Here is a 21,215-nt window from a genome sequence, read left to right as displayed (position 1 = left end):
CGTATCAAGCATTAGATGTGGTTTCAGCAGTTGCTTGCCAAACACGTGAGTGTTTGGTCAAGGTTTGTGCTGTTTGAAGGGGTTTTACAGTTCAACTTTAAAATTTACTCAGACCCAGAAGGATGACTTTCTGGTTTTGCTTCCTCTCTGTGCTGCTCCCTATAAAATTTCGTTTCTCCCCATGGAAGAGGTTCTGGTTCCTCAATGCTTGTCCTGAGTGTCTTAAGTATTGTTTTGAAACAGCTCTGCTGAGATGCGGTTTCATGGATAGGAGGGTTTTGGGACCTTCTCCTCTGTACCAAGCAAGACTCAGCAAGCACTGATGAAAGGCCAGCAAGGTCATGGCACTGCAGAGGCTGCAAGTGGGATTTTGCTGGGCTGCTGTGTCCTCGTTTTCCTGTTCTAGGTCCGAGAGCTGATGATGACTGCAGTGCTGCTCTCCAAAGCCATAGCCATGCATGCAAGTCTGATGGGTGTTTGCTGTGCACCTGCCAGGCAGCCTGCAAGTGCCTCTGTCTGAAACTTGGTGGAAGAAAGGAAAAGTGGAACTGAGAGCCCTGGTCTCTCTGGCCCCAATCCTTCATGTGCCAGGTTCCTCCAGCACAGGCACCAGGCTCCAGGCTCTCTGCTCGCCCTGTCCCTCAGGGCCTCCTGGGGCTGCAGTGCTGCGGGGCATGGCCGTCCTGGTGGCTGTGCTTGAGCAATAACTGCATTTCACAAGCGCTTGGTTCAGGGATGTTGCCTCTGGCAACCAAGACTTCCCTGGATGCAGCATGAGATCTGCCTGCATCAGCTCCAGTGGGTTTCCTGTGCCTGGTCCTGCCACTTCCCCAATGGGAAATGAAAGTAGCTTAAATAATTTCTTTTTCCCTTACCTCCATCCTGCAGCTTGCGGAGAGGGTCCAGCTGGCTCAGGTGTCCCTGTTGGGGGGCCGTGGGGTGCTCCCCCCTTGCCCCTGCCTGGCTGCACCCAGCTCCAGCCATCATGAGCCCAAGAACTGTGACACATCAGAGCCCCAGAAATTTTGCTTTTGGGGCTTGATCCCAGTGTGCTGGACATCTGCTCCCATACACGGCTGCTCTGTGATGGAGCCCGGTGCCAAGCAAGCTGGGCTGGAGGCACAGGGCACCCTGCTGATTTAGTTGCCCCCAGTGCCCCGCTGCAGCTGCCCAGCTCAGGCAGGTGCCCCGTCGCCAGCCATCCTGGGGCAGGTTTGGGGGGGACTCTGGGGTCTGCTTGCATGGGGTGAGAAACCATAACTTGCTTTCTTTAGCCCTTGTGCCCCAAGGCTGCTCTGGTTACAACCAGTGCCTTTGGCTGGTCTGTGTTGTGACAGCAGCAGCTAACACCCAGGAGCACAGAGCAACCCAGAGCCCTGTGGGACAGGGGTGGGGGGCATCGGGGCTGGTAGATGGCTCAGGGGCAGCCCGGGCTGTTCCCAGCCTTTGCTCAGCAAAGGCAGAGCAGGCAGAGCCCCATTGGACACAGCTGGCAGAGCCAAACCCGTGCCCACAGCAGGTGTGCTTCACCGAGCACCTGCTGCTGCTGCAGGCAGGGACCATTCCCACCCGATGGACAGCTGGACACTGCCTCCAGTTTTTGCTCCCCCTTCCTTGTCTGCGAGGAGAGGCCTGGTGTGCTGCTGGGTGCAGGTGTGCCGTGCCATGCCATAGCTGCGGGTGCCCCCGCTGCAGGGGAGTGGGGTGGTGGCCAAGCAGGAAGCCTTGGGGCTCCTGGGGACGCCCCGCGTGGGCTGCGGCAGTGGCTCTGCACGCCTCCCTGGCCCGCGGTTCCTGTTTTGTCAGGGATATAAAGGCAGTGTGGGCAGGGAGAACCCAGCAGCAGCGTGGCACTGCAGAGCAGCCAGGATGGGAGCACAGAGCCTGTTGGTGGCTTGCGGGGTCCTGGCTTTGTGCCTGGCACTCGCCAGGGCCACCAACCCTGGCTTCGTGGTGAGGATCACTCAGGCAGGCTTGGACTATGGTGGGTTTGGCTTCTGATTTCTCTCCTTGCAGACGTGCTGGTGGCTGTGGCATGGAGCCAGCTGCCCACTCAGAGAGCGCAGGGTCCTGGGGCAGGATGAGGGGTAACCTTGGCCACAGGTACCGAATGCACCATCACCTGGGGCTTCCCACTACTGATGCACCTGTCTGCCCCCACCCCCACCCCCCCCACACCTTCATGGAGCCCCTGCAGGTGGGCCAAGGTCTGTGGGGTCTCGGGGGGCTGTGCAGGGCTGGCAGGGCAGGAGGGTCCTGCTCTTATGGCACGTGTCCAGGCAGCTGAGCCGTAAGCCCTGGAGGGGTGAGCTGTGGAGGAGAGAGGAAGTGGGGAGCTGCAGGGGGGCAGTGACAGAGATGGATGGGCCCCGCGCTGGTTTCATTGAAGCAGGCAGAGCCCCGGCTCCAGCGGAGCGCTGTTATGGATTGAAATACACTGTGTGAGAAACAGCTCATTTACCCGACAGCTCTGCCAGCCGTGTGGGAGAGGAGGACGTGACTCCCCTTCCCAGATGGATGCAGGGATGCGGCACCCACTCACGCCGTGCTGTTCCCTGGGATGTGTGCTCCATCCAGCTTTGCTCACCGCTGCTGGGCATGGAATGGGGTGGTGCTGGGGACCTCCTGCACACCTCATACAATGCCCAGCCCAGAGAGTGAGGACTGGGACCTCTCCCTGCTTTCCATGGCTGGCCACCACCTTCCCCTGCAGCTTGCAAGCATGCAGGCATCAGGCAGCATTGCCTGTGTGCTCACAGGGCTCTGTGCACCTAGATTAGCTTTAAAGATAGCCTTTGAGGTGGAAAGCAGCCAGGGTATCTCCTGCATGTTTCCTTTAATCCTCTGGCTGTGTGCCTGGTGCATGCTCCCAGCTCTTGTGGGAAGCACGTGGAAGTGATACTCTCCCTCTGCCCCTGCAGCCCATCAGCATGGGATCACGGTCCTGGAGAAGGAGCTGGCCCAGTTGAAGCTGCCGGACATCTCGGGTGACTTTCGCATCCGGCACGTGGGAAAGGTGTACTATGAGATCTCCAGGTGAGCCCTGCCAGTGTCCCAGCACAGCTCACTGCACCCCCAGCCCACACGAGGAGCAGGAGTGGAGGAGGATGAGGATACCCCGGAGCAGCAAGGGCTGTCCTGTCCTGTCCACAGCTCCCTGAGATGTTGGCCTTGCCCTCGGTGCAGGCAGAGATGCTCCTGCCCACAGGCTGCAGGGACTGTGCTTCCGAAGGCACCGCTTTGCTCTGTGCATCCCTGCCAGGCATCACTTTGCCGCGGCAGGATGGGAGTTGGGGATGCTGCTGGTGTGGTGGCCCTGCTCCCTTCCTCCCCAGCAATGTGCTCAGGGGCAAGGCACCCCTGGAATGTGACTTTTCTCTTTTTATTTATTTATTTATTTGTTTGTTTGTTTGTTTGTTTGTTTTTAGGCTGGACCTTCGCAGTTTCAACTTGCCATACTCACGCATTTCCCTGGTCCCCAACGTGGGTCTGCAGGTCTCCATCTCCAACGCCTTCGCTGAGCTGGATGGAAACTGGCGGATCAAGTTATACTTCATGTGTGTGCCCCGCTCCCCTCTCCCTGCTCAGGCGCTTTGCTCTGCATCTCCCTCTCTGGGTCTGAACTGGTTTTTTCTCCTCTCCCTCTCCCTCATGTTTTGGGCAGCTGATGCTTTGCTCTCTCCAGATGTGCTGATTTGTCTTTTGATGCATGCCTGGGAGCCCCGCACCCTGGGGGAGCCCAGCCAGGCCCCCTCCATGCCAGGAGCCCTCAGAGCTGGCCAGGCAGCGTTTATCCTGCTTGCCAGTGGTTGGGGAGACAACATGAAAGCCATACCCCTTCTTGTGGCACGTGGGGGCGAGGGACAGCCACTCCTACTTGCTTGCATGGGGGGCACCTTCCTGAGAACCCACAGGGACAGACCTGAGCCAGGACAGGGGGTGGGCAGGTGTCGCTGCCACTCGTACAGCCACTGACGTGGATAGAACAAGGTGGGAGGCAAGAAAAGGTGGATGATGGAGGAGCTGTGTGTGAACTCTCCCGTCCCTCTTCCATCTCCCCTACTTGTTCTTGATCCTCTCTATTTAAAGGTTACCTCTCCTAGTTTATGTTCCAGAGAAATTTGGTTTCCCTGAGTTTGAAAACTTTCCCAGTCTCCTCTGGATGCTCAGTACAGGGGGGAGTCTGAGCAAGAGAGATCCATCCTGAAGCTGATTTGGGATCCCTTCACCAGGACTCAGCACTGAGAAATGTCCCTTTCTCGCCCTCCTCTCCCTGCAGCCGGGACCATGGCTCATTTGACCTGAAGGTGGAGAATGTCTATATCAAGATCAGCCTGAAGCTGGGTAGCGACGCTGCTGGGAAACCCACCGTTGACACCTCTGACTGCAGTACCCGCATCTCCAAAGTCCGGGTACACTTCTCGGGCAAGTTTGGGTATGTAACTTCACTCTGAGGCCTAGAAATGCTGTGTGTTAGCCCACTTGCCACAGGAACGTGGCTTCCAGGCCCTGGTGCAAGGAGCAAGTTGTTGGTGGCAGATCTCCTGTCCCTTGGAGGCTGCCCGTTCTGCCCACAGGCTGCCTGCACTGGCACACCACTGGTCAGCTGGCTCTGGACCCTTGTGATGTACCTCTCATCCCGAAATGCAACTGAATGAACTTAAATCTGGCCTGAATTTATCCTGCTGTGGCTGCACATTTAAGGGAGATTTAAGGCAGTCACTAGACTTGCGTGCACATGGTTGCAAGCAGGTCTGCTTGCAAATGTAAATCCTGAGGCAAAGCCAAATTGGTATAGGAATGATGTTCCTCAGGGTCCTGCATCTCTAGTATCTCCCTTTCCTGGGCAAACACTTCTGCAGCAGCCTCTGAGCAAGAGAAAGAGGCCTCCTCTCCGATTTTCTCTGCAGATGGCTTTACAACCTCTTCCATAGCGCTATTGAGTCCAGATTCCGGAAGATCTTGGAGAGCAAGGTATGTGAGTGAAGGAGGGCAGAGCTCCGGGTTTTTCCAGTGGTCTTTAGCTGTCACTTGTAGCTGTTGTGCTGGAAGGATTGGAGCACATGTAGGGATTTAACTAGATCCAGATCTTACAGGTGTGTTGCCAATGTGGTGAAAACCAGAGGAATGGGCATCGCTAACTTGCAGTCTCCATAGCGTCATGTGGCTCAGGCTGAATTTGAAACCTGCAGCCTTTGCCAAAGTCCAGTGTAATTGGTTCCTAATTAACAAAGACTTTTCTTTCCATGTGGCCAGTTAATTAGATCTTATTCCTTGGCCAAACTCACTCTAACAGAGGAAACCTGATCAGAGCTGTCCTTTAAATGGCTGCAATCCTGTGCACTTCGGGGAGCACTGGGGGAGAAATTCACATTTCTGGATTTCGGACACGTGCTGCCTTGTTCTAGCAGGGCACATCAGGGAGGCCCTGGTCCTGGCCACCCGGTACAAAAGCCTACATGCAGGAGACCTGCAACAAGACATGGAAACAAGCTGTTAGCAATAATTACTACAAGGCTAACTGGCACGAGTTACAACCTCCCTGGATGTGAACCTTGCTCAGGAAGGAGGCAGTTGGAGAACAGGCAAATCCCACTCCCGTGGCATATCCCATCCTGCCCGGGCACTATTCCCGATGCCATGTAATGGCTTTCCTGGGAGCTGTGGCAGCAGATGGTCTGGCAGCAGGAGTGAAGCTGGGGCTCAAAGGCCTTTTCTGCTGGTTTGCCTCCTGGAAGGAGAGCAGCTCTGGGACTCTGAGGGGACTTCTGCTGCCCTCTGTGCCTCCTTCGAGCCCCCTTTGCCCCACGCATGTTTCCTTAGTGACTTTCTCCATGTATGAAATGGTGCGAGGGGTCATGGGCAGGAGGGGGCAGGGGCTGGGGGTGCACTGCACCAGGGACCTGGGGCACAGCCTGGTCCCAACCCAGCGCTGGCATCCCGTGTCTGCCTCCTGCTCTCGCTGCACATGCTTGAGCAGTTCTCATCCCAGTCATGGGGAGATTCCAGCCATGGGGACTGGGGCTATGTTTGCACATCTGCAGCTTCACCCTCCCAGGCAGCGATGGGGTGTTTCCAGCACAGACAGAGGACTATCGGCTGGGCACAGGGAAGAGCAGCAGCCCTGTGTTGATAAGGCCATGCTCAAGGCTCTGTCCCTGCTCTTCCCTCCTGGTGCTGCACGCCTGCACTGCTGTCAGCTTGGTTGCTGTTCCTCCAGAGCTCTGCACCTTGCCATCAGCTGCTGCAGGCGGGATGCCCGGTCAGACAGGTGATGGCCTGATCCTGCCTGATGGTTTCCTTGCCATTATGGGGAAAGCACTGGAAGAGAGCTTGTGCAGATTATCTCAGTTGTCTGCAGGACTGCATCCTGCAGTAAATTTCCTGGGCTAGTGTTTAGCCTGCAATGAAATCCCGCACTAATGCTGAGGCTTCACCAGTAGATGACAGTGGCAGAGGGATTTGCTCTTCTGTCCTGGCAGCACAGAGCTGTAGGCATTCAGGATGGCTCTGCTTTGTGGGTCCAGTTAGTGCTCCTGCCCCTGTGGGTTCTCTTTTAATTGCTCTGCTTTGACTAAGTTTTGGCAGCTCAGCACAATTCGTTCCAGCATGGGTCATAGGAAAAGATGGAGGGCACACACAGATTTCTTCCAAGGGCCTCATGGAGCTGAACTGTGCATGGGGAGCTTACTGCAAGCAGATGTTTGCAGGTATAAACCGCACTTGTATCTTGGCCACTTCATGAATGTGCTGCCTGATGAATAGAGACCAACATCGTGTGCTCTTTTATTTAAGCAGGCTTTTGCAAGGAATAAAAACGGCACCAGGCAGCAAAGCAGAGAGCGTGGCTGAGGCTTTGACCCAGGGGATGTGAACCAGCTGCCCCTGGCAGAGCTGCCCTGGCTCAGCTTCACTGCCTTTCTTTCCCGCAGGTCTGTGAGATGGTGGCCACGTCTGTGCGCAACAATCTCCACCCTTACGTCCAGACCCTGCCAGGTACCAGAAGGATTGCCCGGGATTTTAGGAGTAGTTCTTCCCAGCATTTCCCAGCCATGAGGACAGGGGGGTACTTTGTACCCGCTCCCCATTTCCTTGTATTTCTGCACTCAAGTTGGGAGCTGGGGAACACAGCATCAGCAGAGACTTGCCACTGTGCACCCTGTCCAGCCACAGAGACCACTCATCTGCATGGCCTCCATCAAGCTGCGCCCCAGTGCCGGCAGGGACACGGGCTGCCTTAGCCAGGGGATCCAGACTGTTCCTTGGGTCCAGGAGTTAGTCTGTACGGCTGAGACACAGTCAGGAGGGAAATGTGACAGAAGCAAGCACACATGAAGCTGGTTCTGAGCTGTTGCACCAGGAAGCCCGGGCACAGCACTGCCTGGCTGTTGGCAGAGGCAATCACTCCCGGCTCTCCTGTGCCACCTCCCTCTCGCTCATCTGTCTGTCTCGTGTTTTACAGTCACAGCCAGAATAGATGCCATGGCTGGGATCGATTACTCCTTGGTGGCACCCCCAACTGCTACCGCGCAGTCCCTGGATGCGGACTTGAAGGTGAGAGGCTGCCCTGGGAAGGCTTGATTTGACTGATGCCATTGCCATAGGTGGGTGGGGAACCAGGTTTAGGTACCTCCTGCAACTGTTTGCCAGCCCGCGTCGGAGTCCCACCACCCTCTGCTCTCCTGCTTCACCTCTCTCCCTTCTCCCAGGGTGAATTCTTCTCCCTGGCCCACCGCTCTGCTGTCCCCTTCCCTCCGCTGCCACTGGCCTTCCCCCCGGATCACGACCGCATGGTTTACTTTGGGGCCTCCAGCTACTTTTTCAACACAGCCAGCTTCACCTACCATGCCGCCGGGGCACTGGTCTTCGAAATCACGGACTCCACGGTGAGCAGCGCAGGTGGGACAGGGGCTGTCCCTGTGCCCCTGGGCAGCGGGTCTGTTTGCAGAGGAGCCCTGGTGACAGTCTGTGGGCTCAGAGGACTCCCCCAGCGAGCTGCCCGGGGCCTGTGGGATGGGAAAAGCACTGTCAGCCCGGGCACTGCGCTGGGGCTGATCTCGCCGGGGGCTCAGCCATGCTGCGTTGCCCCGGCATGACTGTTCTCCTCCCACAGATCCCGAAGGGCGTTGACCTCCACTTGAACACCACCACCTTCTCAGCCTTTATTCCCCAGGTGAGTGGTCCAGCTCTGCCTCCCCAGGGCTCCTGCCATGCACAGCCTTTGCTCAGGGCAAGGTGGTCTCCCCCAGGAATGGGGGTCTGTGCCACTGCCCCTACACTCACCCTGCTCCTCTGCAGCTCGAGAAGATGTACCCAGACATGCCGATGAAGCTCAGGCTGTCCACCCCCTCTGCCCCATTCCTGAACATTGGACCAGAGGGGCTCTCGCTCAAGCCTGTTGTGGATATCCAGGCTTACGCCATCCTTCCCAACACCAGCCTGGTTCCTCTCTTCCTCCTCAGCCTGGTGAGTTTGTGCTCAGCCTGCAGCGATGTCTGCGCTCCTGGCTGGGCAGCTCTGGGTGCAGCCACAGCTCCAGCTGACATGGTGTGTCGGTGAGCTCTCCCCTGCATCTCAGCTGGGCAAAGATGGGAGTATGAGCTGTGCACCATCCTCCTCCTGCATTCAGCAAAGCTGAGCCACTGCTGCCAAGCTCCTGGCAGGGGAGGTTGCTGCATGCTGCCTGAAACCAGCCCAGTCCTGGTGCGGTGGGGGTGTCCCCAACAGAAAAACACCTGAGCTGACAAATGCTGGGTTTAATGCTGCGTGCAAACATGGGCAGTGGTCCTGCTGCATTTCAGAGGATCAAAGCCATTCCCCTGGGCATCTGGTTTGGGGTGAGGTGGGGTGAGCACTCACCTCTCTTGCACTCTTTCCCCAGACAAGCAACGTGTCTGCTGTGGTCGACGTGAAATCTGGCCACATAGTTGGGAGCTTGAAGGTGGGCAGGTACGGTGAGGGCGCCGCGCAGGGCTTGGCTCGCCCGGTGCCCCAGGCGCAGCTGCTGCTGGGTGAGGGGGCTGGGTGGGCTCCTGGGGGCAGAGGTGAGGTGGGGGGGTCCCAGGGATGTGGATCTGGCATGGAGGGGATGAGCTGGGGCTGGAGGGAGCAGGATCTGTGTGGCCATCGATGGGTGGCACTGTGGTGGGAACTGCTCCTTCCATTGGGACGGCCTTGACAGCACCGCTTCTGTCTGTGCAGGATGAAGCTCTCTGTGAAGAATTCAGATGTTGGCACTTTCCAGGTGAGTGATCCTGGACCATGATCAGAGCATGAAGGAAAGAGCCTGCTGGGGGGGCAGGGAGAAGGCTCATTCCAACATGGGACCTGGGGGTGTACTCAGGTCCCCATAGACACCTGCTGCCTCAGCCTGCAAGACTAGGAGAGGATGCAGAGCCAGATGCCATTGCCTCTCAGCCCTACACTTCCTAGGCTGCCATTGTGACCAGACAAAGCCGCTGGTCTCTGGTGAAGCATGTGCCTATCCTAACTCCTTGTCTCTTTTGCTTCTTCTAATTGTCCTCCAGTGCCTAGTCACCTGCTCTCCTGCAGGCTAAAGCCCTTTTCCTTCCCCCTCTCTCCACTCCCCAGGTGCGAATGCTGCAGTCCATAATGAACATCTTCACTTCCAGTATCCTGCTCCCACGTCTTAATGGTGAGAAGCTGCTGGGGGGAATGGGGGTGCTGGAGCCATTGCTGGCCAGGTTGCTCGGTCCAAGCAGGCCCAGCTTGCTAATTAAATCCCTGTTCCCAAGCTTGATCGGTGAGTAAAGCCTGCAGGAGAAGGCAGTAAAAGCATCTGGCGGAGGCAGGCCGCAGGCAGCAGCGTGCGGGAGCCTTTTGGTGCTGTGACATGCATCCAGCAGTGAACACAATGGAAAAAATGAGCACGACGCATATCCTAATGCTTTCCAGTCTCTCCCCTGCTCAGGGCTTCTCGTGACTCCCCACCAATTTGGGCCAGAGCAGGGCTGGTGGCTGCCAGGGACCGGGGGAGGGGTGGCAAAGCACACGCAGCCCCCAGCCCTTCTGTGGAGCTGAGGAGGAATTCCCTCTACCTACCCCGGGAGCAGCAGGGGCAAAGAAAGTGCTGGAAGGAGGAGGTGGCCACCTGCTTTGCATGGCCCGTGCTCCCTCTTTTGCTCCCGTTCCCAACCCAATGTGGCCACATGTGTTGTCTTTTCCAGCCAGGCTAGAACAGGGTTTCCCTCTGCCACTGCCGGACAGAATAACGCTCTCCAATATCCTCGTGAGGTTTCACCAGGTGAGTGAGGGGGAGCACCTGGCCCTGGCCGGAGCCCGATCTGCCACCCCTGTGCCCCCCGCCTGCCAGCATGGCGTGCAGAGCCCCTTCCCCAGCCCGTGCTGGAGGGCAGCAGGCAGGAGGGTGCCTTCGTCCGGGATCTCCGCAGCACAGCTGCAAACCAGAGCCTCGCTTCGCCCGCCTGCGCGGTGCTGGGGCCTGGGCTCCGCTCCTCTAGGGCAGCACTGTGTCCTTCTCCAGTTCTCACACCCGGGGCTGGAATTGCCCACGACGCTTTTTTAAGCGCATGCAGCTCCGCAGCAGCACCAGCCCCAGCCCTCCCCGGGTGGCAGTGCCTGCCCGGTGCCACCGCTGCCCCACACAGTGTGGGAGGCCCTGGGAAGCCCCGGAGGGTGCCACCACACCGTGCCATGCTGCAGGGTTACTGCGAGGGGCGGCTGTGAGGTGCCCTCAGAGGTGCCCTCAGAGCCCTTCCGGGGCTGGCGTTAGGGCGGCGGACGGTGGAACCGCACGCGGCCAGTGACAGGGAGGCACGGCGGGTGCCGCCAGGGCTGGCTGCAGCCTCACGCCAGCTTTCCTTCTCCCAGAACTTCCTGCTGCTCGGAGCAGACGTCCACTACCAGCCCCGGGGACGGTGATAAGGCAAGAGAGGGGCCACGAGCATCAAAAATGCCCCTTCCTGCTCCTTCTGCCCCCGGCCCCACCGCTGGAGCCAAACACCCGGAGCTGAAGCCCTGCCGCTGCGGCCCTTACCGCCTGCCTCGTCCAAGCCCCATGGCCCCCACCGGGCCTGCTGAGAGATGGGGGTCCCTGGGCCCCCACCCTGGGCCCCCAACCCAACCCAACCCTACCCTACCCTACCCTACCCTACCCCCCTCCCCTCCCGCCTCCCCCGTGTGCCGGGGCAGCTGGCGGCAATAAAGGCGCTGGGGTCGCGGCCATGGCGGTGCTGTCTGTGTCGGGGTTGTCTGTGTCGAGGCTGCGCCTCCTTCCCTCGGCCCGGGGCCTGCGCCGGGGCTGCCGGGCCCCCCCGCCCCGCGAGGTGCAGGCGTCCGGGACCGCCCGTGTGTGCGGCTCGTTACGGAGGCGGCGTAGCAGCACCCAGCACCGGCTGCGTTATCGCCATGCCACCTCCCTGCGGCGGGGCCGGGCCCGGCCGCCCGCCCGCCGGCCCCGAGCTCCGCCCGCTACCGGAACGGCGGCAGGCGCGGAACCTTGCTCTCAGGGCCGGGCCGGCGGCCGGGACCGCTTCGGCGGCGCACGGCGGAGCCGCCCCCTCCCCGTTGGAGCCGCCCCCGGCCCGGCCGCGCCGCCGAGGTCGCGCCATGCTGCCGTGGGGGCCAGCGCTGCGGGCGGCCGGGCTGCTCCGCTCGGCCGCCCCCCGCCGAGCGCCCTGCGGGCCGGACCTGCCGCGCTTCCTGCGAGGGGCCGCCGCGGCGGTGCCCGGGCCCGGGCGGCAGCCCGAGTCGCAGCCGGGCTCTTTCCCCGGGACCGGGAAAGGTCTGTGGGTGTGTGGTGCCTCCCCCCTCGGCGGGGCTGGGCCGGCCGGGGGCTGGGGGCCAGCCGTGCCCCGCTGCGAGGGCCGGGGCAGGGGGGTAGCGGGTGGGTCGGTGCTGTGGGGGCCCCGAGGGGGGTCTGAGGCTGGGGGAAGGGCAGCCCGGAGGCCACAGGCTCAGCGGCCTGTCCCCGCGCCGGAGCCGGGTGCCCGGGCACCCCTCGGCAGGGCCGGGGCCGGGGCTGTGCCAGGGCCTGGGGCTACGCCAGGGCCTGGGGCTGCGGTGCTGGGGGGTCACGGCGGTAACCGCCACGTCTCAGCAATAACACAGCCCCTGCTTCCCTGCGAGCCCCAGCCCAGACCTGGCGGTCGCAGTGACATGGGTCGCAGTGATGAGGGTTGCAGCGAGGCGCTCGGGCCTCCCAGGGTCCCTTTTTGGTGTGTCCTCTCTGTGCGGGGCCGGAGTGAGGGTAGTCTCTGTGCTGCTGGCCCTGTGCTCTCCAGTGGTCGGACAGTTTTCCTTCCTGTGGGAAAGGTCATAGAAACGGGTTGTAGATGAGAGCCGAAGCAGGCTTCTGGGTCACACCGCCTGTCAAAACGCCTTTGTTGCAGTGTACCTGGAGACGTATGGCTGCCAGATGAACGTCAATGACACGGAGGTCGCCTGGGCCATCCTGCAGAAGAATGGCTACACGAGGACAAAGGAGCTGGATGAGGTGAGGCACCTTGGCAGCGCTCTGGTAGCACGGGCCTGCGAGGGCATCACACTGCTGCCATGCCTGTGAGTCCCAACTTTTGTCTCGAGCACAGTCCTGCAGGACACTTGATTTTTGCAGTCTTAAGTTCTGTGGAGTAAGGGGAACTACTTAACAAGTGTGCTAGAAAGCTGTGGGTTGTCCTTTTTTTCTTTAAACTGCTGGGATCGCTCTCAGTGGGAGAGGGATTGGACACAGCAGGATGCTCCTGACTCATCTTTGAGTTTAGTTCTGCCATTTAGCAGGAGACTGTGCTTGTCCTGTATTATTTTCTTGCATCTTTGTTTGTTGAAATCCACTGCATACTTGGGCAAATCTTTTTCACTGAGTTAAGTGAGTTTTATAGTCTGCCTTTTCAGGTTATCTGTGCAGGGCATGAGGACTTACTGTTTGGCTTTTACAAATTCCTCCTTTTTTGTTGTTTTCAATTCAGGCAGATGTGATTCTCCTTGTCACCTGTTCTGTGAGGTAAGGAAACTTGTCATTGCTGGGCTTGAACAGTTTTTAAGGAATTGCCCTTCGAAAACCAAGGCAGTAAGTGTATGAGGAAAAGAGCATGCAGATGTGAAACTGCCTGTTTAGTGGAGAGTAGAGCTAATGGCTGCTACAATGTGTAACACAAATTGTGCTGTGAATTGCCTTTCTGTATAGCAGGAAGAAGTTCTTTGGTAGTGTAAGCTCTGTGTATAAGCCATGGGCAGTTAAAGATCACAGATTTATGCTTGAATGATTTTTGTTATGGTTTTTTGTGGTTTTGTTTTGTTTTTTTTAAAATATTCTTTTGTCTTCTCTTGATGTGACTGTCCATCTAGGTCAGGGTCTGTACTTCAGAGATTTGGGAAATACGTTTAGGGGCAATTTGGGATATAAATATATAGGGAACTTCACTTGTTTTTTTCTGTGTGCAGAAGATTCTGAATGCTCATTATCACTTGCAAAGTAGCTCACATTGGCTGGCTAAGGCAGACTTTTTCTCCACAAGAGCTTAGTCCCCGAGTTGTTTCCCCAGTGCAGATGCTCCCAAGTGAGCAAAAGGATAGTAGATAAGATAGAGTCAAGACATAACCTACACCCCGTGAATCACTTCCGTGTGCCATCAGGTGGACGATTCCCTGTCTTTAGTTGAATTCTTCTCTCAAAGGACTTGGGCCGCTTCAGGTTGGGGGACTGTGAAAGCACAGCAGTCAGAATAATCTCTGTTCTCCTGGCTTCCCAGGGAGAAGGCAGAGCAGGCTATCTGGAATCGCCTGCAGCATCTCAAGGCGCTGAAAGCCCAACGGCAGCGGGCTCGCTTACCTCTCCGCATCGGGATTCTAGGTACCTGGTGGGATGCGCAGCAGGGGATAGCACACACTGTTGTGCCACATGTCATCCTGTTGTGTTTCCTCTTGCCCTCTGACAGCACCAAGCCTTTTCTGCAGGATAAAAGCAGCTAGTGAAGGGGTGCAGAGGTGTAATGAGGGTGGGCACTTCTTTACAAGGACCCTTCTCCTTTGGCGGCAGGATGCATGGCTGAGAGGCTTAAGGAGGAGATTCTGCACAGGGAGAAGCTAGTCGATATTGTGGCAGGCCCTGATGCGTATCGTGACCTTCCCCGGCTGCTGGCTGTGGCAGAGTCTGGCCAGCAAGCTGCTAATGTTCTGCTATCGCTAGATGAGACTTATGCAGATATTCTGCCTGTCCAGACTAGCGCAGGTGGCACGACAGCATTTGTGTAAGTACCATTTTTTTCTGTGCATGTTTCTGTGGTTCTGGTTTGGAAATACTGCTGTGCAGAGCAGACATGCCAGTGACAGTAGCTACCCAAGAGATGCAATGCCTGGTTGCACTTGTTTCTGGCAGCCCAGAGGCATGAGCCTACCAGACTGTGTGTTTACTGCTGCTTTGCTGCCTGACTGAGCCCTGGAGAGACTGCCCCATGCTCTGGCTGTCTGCGGGCTTCTCTTACGCTCCTTTGAGAATCTTGATTGTCTGAGCCTGATGCTGCACCAAGTGATTTCTGTCCCACTGACATCTGTGCCTTTCTAAAGTCTGCCTCTCTCATCCTCTGCCTTCTGCTGTGTCCTGCCCCAGGTTACCATATTTAATTCTTTTAATGCTCCCATGCGTTGTAACTTCTGTTGGTTTTGTTTCCATTTGTTTAGCTTTGATAATAAGATTCCCAAACATGAAATCGGAAGTCTGCTCAGTGTGGCTGTAGGGTACAGAAGGACAGTATCACCTTCTGTGGGAACAGGATGCAGAAGGATCTTTCATCACTGCCAGACTGCAGTGCAAGTCCATGCTTCATTAGTTGCTTTCCAAGTTTCTTGGAAACGTGCATGAAGAATTAGGAGGAGTTAGCTAGGGGCAAGCAGAAGCCAGCTCTGGCTGGCATGGTGCATACAGGGAGGCTGCAGAGCTGCATTCAGAGCTGATGCTGTGTGTGCCGCAGGCCGAGGGGGTTGGCTGAAGGCAGCAGTGCTGGGCCAGGTCAAATCAGGACAGGGTGCAACATGGATGATTCTTCAGGAGCGATTGCAGCATGACCTGCGCTTTACCTGTTGGCAGATCTATCATGCGGGGCTGTGACAACATGTGCAGCTATTGCATTGTGCCCTTCACCCGTGGCCGTGAAAGGAGCCGCCCCATCGCGTCCATCCTGCAGGAAGTGAGGATGCTCTCAGATCAGGTGAGGCAGAGCCTCCTTCCCACCAGTCCCAAACCATGAGAGGCCCGATTGTTCTCAGTGACAGTGTTTTCAGTCATACCTTTAACTAATGACACCACCTTTGTCTGTGGAGATGAGGTTACCACAGTGGCTTTTTGATTCCCCTTGTAATACTCTGAGACAGACAGGGAAGGGAGAGCTTCCCTTGGAGACTCCTTGAAGTAAGAGTAAAACTGTGGCTGCCCTTGCAGCTTAGCCATCCTGATTGGGTTATATTTTTTTTTTTTTCCTCTCTGTTTATTTTTGTAGGGAGTGAAAGAAGTGACCCTTTTGGGTCAGAACGTCAACAGCTTTCGAGACATGTCTGTGGTGCAGTTTCAGTCAGCTGCTGCCCCAGTCCTCAGTCGTGGCTTTAGCACAATCTACAAAGCTAAACCAGGAGGCTTGCGCTTTGCACATCTTCTAGACCAGGTTTCTAGAATTGATCCAGAAATGAGGATCCGTTTCACCTCTCCACACCCCAAGGATTTTCCTGATGAGGCAAGTGTAAAATCAACACCTGGACCTCTCCTTGCAGGCAGCTCTGAACTGCTAGGTGTGAGCTGTGCTTCCTTCCCAAAGGGAACATGGAATCCCAGAATAGGGACAGTAGCTCCTGGGAGGGGGAGTGTTTGTCCTAAATCTGGCAGGTTTGTAATTAGCTGGCTTTTACCTGAGGAAGACTCTTCCATTTGGCATCCTGGTAGGGTTGAGCTGTCTGTGATGTTGCTCTCCTAATTGCTCATCACAGGTCCTGCAACTTATCCAGGAGCGACCCAACATCTGCAAACAGCTTCACCTCCCAGCTCAGAGTGGAAGCACAAGAGTCCTGGAGGCCATGCGACGAGGGTGAGCAACCGCCACGGGGTGTCCTGTGCCCTGCCCTCTGATTTAGGATGCTGGTTTCTCCTCACTGGTGCTATGGTTTTCTGATTAGCAAATCCATATGTTTTTCATTGCAGATACACAAGAGAAGCATATTTAGAGCTTGTACACCACGTGCGGGACTCCATTCCAGGTAGGTGTTCTTGGTGTCAGCTCAGCACAGCTGTAACTCACTGTCCTTTATTGAGTGAAGTGTTCCTCTCTTCCTTGGAGGAAGTGTAAAGCTGCGTCACTGTTACAGGAGTGAGCTTAAGCAGCGATTTCATTGCTGGCTTCTGTGGAGAGACAGAAGAAGATCACCAGCAGACTGTGTCCTTGCTGCAGGAAGTCCGCTACAACATAGGCTTCCTGTTTGCCTACAGCATGAGACAGGTGAGTGCAGGACCTGATGGAGAAGACTGTTTTCTCTGGGCATCCCGTCTAGCTCCTGAGTGGTGTTTCTCACAATAAGATATTTTTTTTAAAAAAAAGCTCTTGAAAATAATACCTAAAGACTTGGCATATGGGTAGATTTCTTTGCTTGTATGCGGCACTTCTAGGGTATGTGGTTCTGCAGGGGCCATCTTTGTGCCTGAAAGGCTTCCAGCTCCCTTGTGTGTCGGGGTTGGTTACGGATCGGGTGACCTGGTGCAGATGCTCCAGAGTGATTGCAGTGAAGCAGCCATGTCTGCAGAGGCCTGGCTGCAGGCGTATTTGTACTTGTTGATGAGAAATTGTGCAGATGTAGCTGGGCTGGAGCCCAGCTGTAGAGATTCTATCAATGGAGTCTGGAGAGAAGTGGTGAATTTTCAGAAGGCGTTTCCATGAGAAGAGTGGGTAGTTGACAAGTCTCCATTAGAATGGTCTCCAAAATGTACGATGCTGATGGGGGAAAGGACAGGAGGTTGGGAAACATAAGGGAGGAAAGGAATATGGATCACTTTTCAGCACATGGGACTGGAAGTAGTAGAATCCATTGCTTGTCCTTACGGACAGACAGGCAACAGACCCATCTCACGCAGGAGCTGCAGAACTGCTTCACAAAGCCACCAATACAGTGCCCTACATCAGACCTTCTGCCAGACAGGTGATGCCGAAAGAATGTGAGGAACTCAAAGACATTTCTGGTCCTTACCACCTCAGAATGTTCCTTGAGATTGTAAATATAAACTGTAATGTGTGCAAGGCTGTTGCTTGAGAGCACCCAAGCTGGCTGGGGTCAGACAAGGTTCTGATCTCAGGCTCTGGTTATTGAGAGGCCACATTTGCTTTGTCTGTTTACAGAAAACCCGGGCATATCACCGGCTGCAAGACGATGTGCCAGCAGCCATAAAAAAGAGGCGGCTGGAGGAGCTCATTGCTGTCTTTCGAGAGGAGGCTGCAAGGGCAAACAAGGCGATGGTGGGCCAGTCTCAGCTGGTGCTGGTGGAGGGGGTGAGTGTGCCTGGAACAGAGTTGTCCTTCTCCCCTCTTGCTGGCCAAAAGGCTCTTAGGTCATACACAGCAATCATCGCTTCTACCTTCCTCTCTTACTTTCTCTTCTCACAATCCTAGGACTCCAAGACACTGTCTTCACACTTAAGCAGCCAGCCTGATTTTTCCAGAGCACTGAGCTGAGCACAGGGGGGTGGAATAGGTTAGAGATGCGTCTCTGGCCAAGCACTGAGTTAGTGCAGACTGAAACATTGGCATTGGTGTGAATGTCACCACAGCAGCACTGGCCATAGCCCTTTGTTACATGGCATGCTTAACAGTGTGGAATGTGGATTTTAAAACAATAGTGCTCAATTAATTCCCGAGTCAATAAAGCCCAGCAGGGGATCAGAGCTATTGCCATGCAGGTAATTTTCCCTGTCCTCCTTTCAGCCCAGCAAGCGCTCTGCCTCCGAGTTGTGTGGGAGAAATGACGGCAATATCAAGGTGATCTTCCCTGATGCTGAGATAGAGGATGCTGCGGGCTGCAAGGCTCTGGTCAGAGCCCAACCAGGCGACTATGTCCTGGTGAAGGTGACCTGTCTGCAATGCTTGTTTCCTTGGGCTCTTTTTCTTGCATAGTGCTCTTCTCTAGAGAGCACTAGATAAATTAGAATGGATCCTCCTCAGACTTTCTGTTCCTGAGGACTGTTGTACTGTTTCTTTCAGGTAACCTCTGCCAGCTCTCAGACCTTGAAGGGAGTTCTGCTCTGTCGTACTACCCTTTCCCGCTCTGCGGCTTGTCGTTGAGGTGTCCCTGCTGCCAGTGGACAGAAGCAGCACATTTTCTCCAGGAAGAAACAAGGACAATTGGTCAGGTGGAGACAGGGTAGAAACAGGGAGATGTATGTATAGTAGAATATATATATGCAATAATAGTAATAATGATCTATACTGTGTTGGCAGCAACCTATCCCTCATAGATCTGTGCAAGTTTGTAGGCAAAAGGGATGGAAGCTGTGTAGGGACTTGCCAAACCCAGGGACTGTGTGATCTTATATTTTCACTTGCTCTCAGGCTTGGCCCACCCTTGCAGTGCTGCAGGTCTGTCCTCTGGCTGCGATCATGTCCTGTACTGCAGCCCAGCTGGAGAAATGTGTGTCTGCAGAGCAGGTCATTCATACTAGCTCAGCTGAGTTTAGGAGCTGCAAAAACTGGTCGTGCCTACAAAATACAGCTCCAGTAACTGCTGGAGAATGGCAGAAGTACTGCCAAAGGGGACGAAGAACTGAAAGAACAGGAGAAGATTGTGATGAATTCTTTCCAAATATCGGTAACTTCCCTATTTGCAAAATGCTTGGAAAGGGGAACTAAGAACCTGCGCCATGCCTGTATGATGGAATTTGGCACTGAACTGTGGAATATAAAATGATGTTTAATGTGCATGAGTGATGCTTAATTTGTTGTACCCAAGGCTCAGGGAATGCAGCCTCACCCTTGTACTGAGGATATTTGGATCTAGGTTAGAGAGGATTTCCCTGTCCATGCCTAAGGGGATGTATAGTAAGGACTGGCTGCCAGCCAAGGGTGATCTCTAGCCTGTTAAAACTTTAGGTGCAATTTTGTAATCCATATGTCTGTGGGTGTCCTTCCCTTTGCTCACCAGAGAGAAATGGTTGTGCTGATTTAAGCGGCCAAAAAGTTATTTAAGCACATCTTACAGTTCCTTGTTTTTATCAGCCTGCAGCTAATCCTGGCTTCATTGTGTCACATTCCAGCCTGGTCTGCTAAATACAAACAGGTATCTGTAACCTGCACTTGTAAGGAAACTCTCTCTTAGGAGATGTGAGAAATATTCACTGGTTTTAATACAGTTAATAACGTTGTTAAAAGAAGTCATTGTAAAAGTATCTATCCAGTGACAAATTTTGAAGGAATAGCTGATCAATTTGTCATAGAGCAGTCACCACATGAATTTGCAGAATTTTTAAATAAACACGAAAGGATTTTGCTAGAAAACCTTCTCTCCTGCTCAGCTCTTTCTGCAATGTAGTTGTATCTCTTCGAAAAAACCATCATGGTTCACTGAATGTTCCTTGGACCTTAGTTTAAGAAACAAATGCATTTTGCTTATTATTTCTGAGCTGATTCTCTTCTCATAGCAGTGAATCTGCACAATCCGTGCTAGTCAGTGTGGATTCTGAGGTGCTAAGGAATACAGAGTGCCATCCTGCTCTCCTGCCTCCAAGTGAGGAAGCATCTTAAGCCCAAATTCACAAACCAAATTCACAAATTCTCTGCTGCCTAGTGAGTGTAAGCCTTTGACCAGTGGGTTTTTAAGCGAGAGGCAGTGAGAAGCTGGTTGAAATGCTGAAGGAAGCAGCAGGATGTATAAGCATCATCCCTCAAAATTGACAAGCGTTGAAGCTAACATGTGCTTGCTAATTAAAACATCTGGGTGAGTGGCCCAGATTTAACTGCCCTGCAATGTCTCTTGCAGCTCATGTTTCCCATGCATCTTGAGACTGTGGCCCAAGCCAGGACCCCCTGAAGAGGGCTGACACCCACCTTTCAGTGCTTATTTTGACTTCATTGCAAACACCTATCGCAAGTGAGAACTGCAGAGCGCAGTGCACCCTCCCCACTCCGTCCAGCTTTGAGGCCAGCTGCAGTCGTTTTACAATCATTATTTTAAGAGCAAGAGACTAATGAGGAGGAGAGCTGGGTTTTACATTTTGATGAGAAGGTGATAATGCTCACTGCACAGACTCCCCAAGGAGCCATAGTGCTTACCATTTGCCTCGCCTCCTTAGTTTTTATAGGCCTTGGGAATGAAGGCTGAAGTTTTAAGGCAGCGAAGCATCCATTAGGAAGTGCTTGCAGTGACCTTGGAGGCTGAGTTAGTCATTTGGCACTGCCTGAAAGCAGGAATGTTTTTGTCTCAGGGGCTAGAGGTGGAATGGTTCTGTCTTAGGGGCTAGATGTGGGATGTCGTTTCTGTATCGCTTGTCAGAAGATTTGCTCCCTGAATTCGGCAGTTGGGAAAGCTGAACTTGTGTCATGTGTTCATTCTGCCTTGTGCTCGTTCTTGCACGTTTCTTTTCCTAGCCTGAGCAGGGACAAGAGTTGCCAATGCCACAGGACTTCGCATCTCCCACACTGAGCTCAAGTGTTGCGGTATTTTGGCATACCTCAGGGATGGAAGGGATTTGTTTTGCTGGGATTGCTGCTGTAAGGCAGCTGTGGGTCCAGACCAAAATTCTGGTTGATGTAAGCATGCACTGTATCCCTGATCTGTAGGGAAACACAGATCCAGGAATCTGTACTCAGGCTGGGTAGGAACATGACTATCTGGGATTTGTTACCATTAAAGAGGCCTCCTAGATTTTTATTATCCAAAGTGCAGTGTTTACAAGCCTTAATTTCAACCAATTTTGTAAGTGTCCTCATGAGACACATTTTGTAATGAAGCTCAGCCCTCACCTCTAGTATCCCAAACTCTTGGAACAAGTTCTGGTGTGTTCCTGAGGGGCCCCAGGAGACAGCAGCCCTGTTACAATTTGAAAGCTGGATTCTACTCATCCTCTCTTTCAAAAGAGCTGCAATCTGCACCTGCCATGCTCCACTTACTTCTGGGAGGTGTTCCTCAGAGGTAAAACACTACTAGTTGGATGCTGGGTGCAATTTTCTTTTAGGGATGACTCCAGCATCTTTCTCAAGTCAGACCCATAACTA

General features: G+C 54.7%; 2 protein-coding genes across 2 annotated transcripts; both read left to right on the top strand.

Annotated features, from left to right (window-relative positions):
- The first annotated feature begins 1,827 nt into the window (after window positions 1–1,827).
- LOC102048271 (bactericidal permeability increasing protein) lies at window positions 1,828–11,127 on the top strand. The gene is made up of 15 exons (XM_055722366.1): window positions 1,828–1,984; window positions 2,922–3,036; window positions 3,429–3,557; window positions 4,280–4,435; window positions 4,911–4,974; window positions 6,933–6,996; window positions 7,463–7,554; window positions 7,710–7,886; window positions 8,114–8,173; window positions 8,299–8,466; window positions 8,882–8,949; window positions 9,202–9,244; window positions 9,592–9,655; window positions 10,188–10,264; window positions 10,852–11,127. The coding sequence occupies exons 1-15, from the start codon at window positions 1,870–1,872 to the stop codon at window positions 10,900–10,902; spliced, it is 1,443 nt and encodes a 480-aa protein (XP_055578341.1). The 5' UTR covers window positions 1,828–1,869; the 3' UTR covers window positions 10,903–11,127.
- Window positions 11,128–11,373: 246 nt separating this feature from the next.
- On the top strand, window positions 11,374–18,923 carry CDK5RAP1 (CDK5 regulatory subunit associated protein 1). The gene is made up of 13 exons (XM_055722365.1): window positions 11,374–11,764; window positions 12,372–12,475; window positions 12,948–12,982; window positions 13,731–13,831; window positions 14,018–14,228; window positions 15,065–15,185; window positions 15,474–15,704; window positions 15,955–16,052; window positions 16,166–16,221; window positions 16,330–16,460; window positions 17,352–17,501; window positions 17,934–18,074; window positions 18,210–18,923. The coding sequence occupies exons 1-13, from the start codon at window positions 11,389–11,391 to the stop codon at window positions 18,288–18,290; spliced, it is 1,836 nt and encodes a 611-aa protein (XP_055578340.1). The 5' UTR covers window positions 11,374–11,388; the 3' UTR covers window positions 18,291–18,923.
- The last annotated feature ends 2,292 nt before the right edge of the window (window positions 18,924–21,215 follow it).

Source organism: Falco cherrug, chromosome 10 (genome assembly GCF_023634085.1).
Source record: "Falco cherrug isolate bFalChe1 chromosome 10, bFalChe1.pri, whole genome shotgun sequence".
NCBI classification, from domain to species: domain Eukaryota; kingdom Metazoa; phylum Chordata; class Aves; order Falconiformes; family Falconidae; genus Falco; species Falco cherrug.
The sequence above is the reverse complement of the archived record's forward strand: the minus strand, read 5'-3'. Positions and strand labels throughout refer to the sequence as shown.

Bases quoted from the DNA above. Each gene is read 5' to 3' on its own strand.
- CDK5RAP1 (XM_055722365.1), top strand. From the start codon at position 11,389: ATGCCACCTCCCTGCGGCGGGGCCGGGCCCGGCCGCCCGCCCGCCGGC. The intron at 16,461-17,351 runs GTGAGTGCAGGA...GTCTGTTTACAG, and splicing joins TTGCCTACAGCATGAGACAG to AAAACCCGGGCATATCACCG. The intron at 18,075-18,209 runs GTGACCTGTCTG...TGTTTCTTTCAG, and splicing joins GCGACTATGTCCTGGTGAAG to GTAACCTCTGCCAGCTCTCA.
- LOC102048271 (XM_055722366.1), top strand. From the start codon at position 1,870: ATGGGAGCACAGAGCCTGTTGGTGGCTTGCGGGGTCCTGGCTTTGTGC. The intron at 4,975-6,932 runs GTATGTGAGTGA...TCTTTCCCGCAG, and splicing joins GGAAGATCTTGGAGAGCAAG to GTCTGTGAGATGGTGGCCAC. The intron at 8,174-8,298 runs GTGAGTGGTCCA...GCTCCTCTGCAG, and splicing joins TCTCAGCCTTTATTCCCCAG to CTCGAGAAGATGTACCCAGA.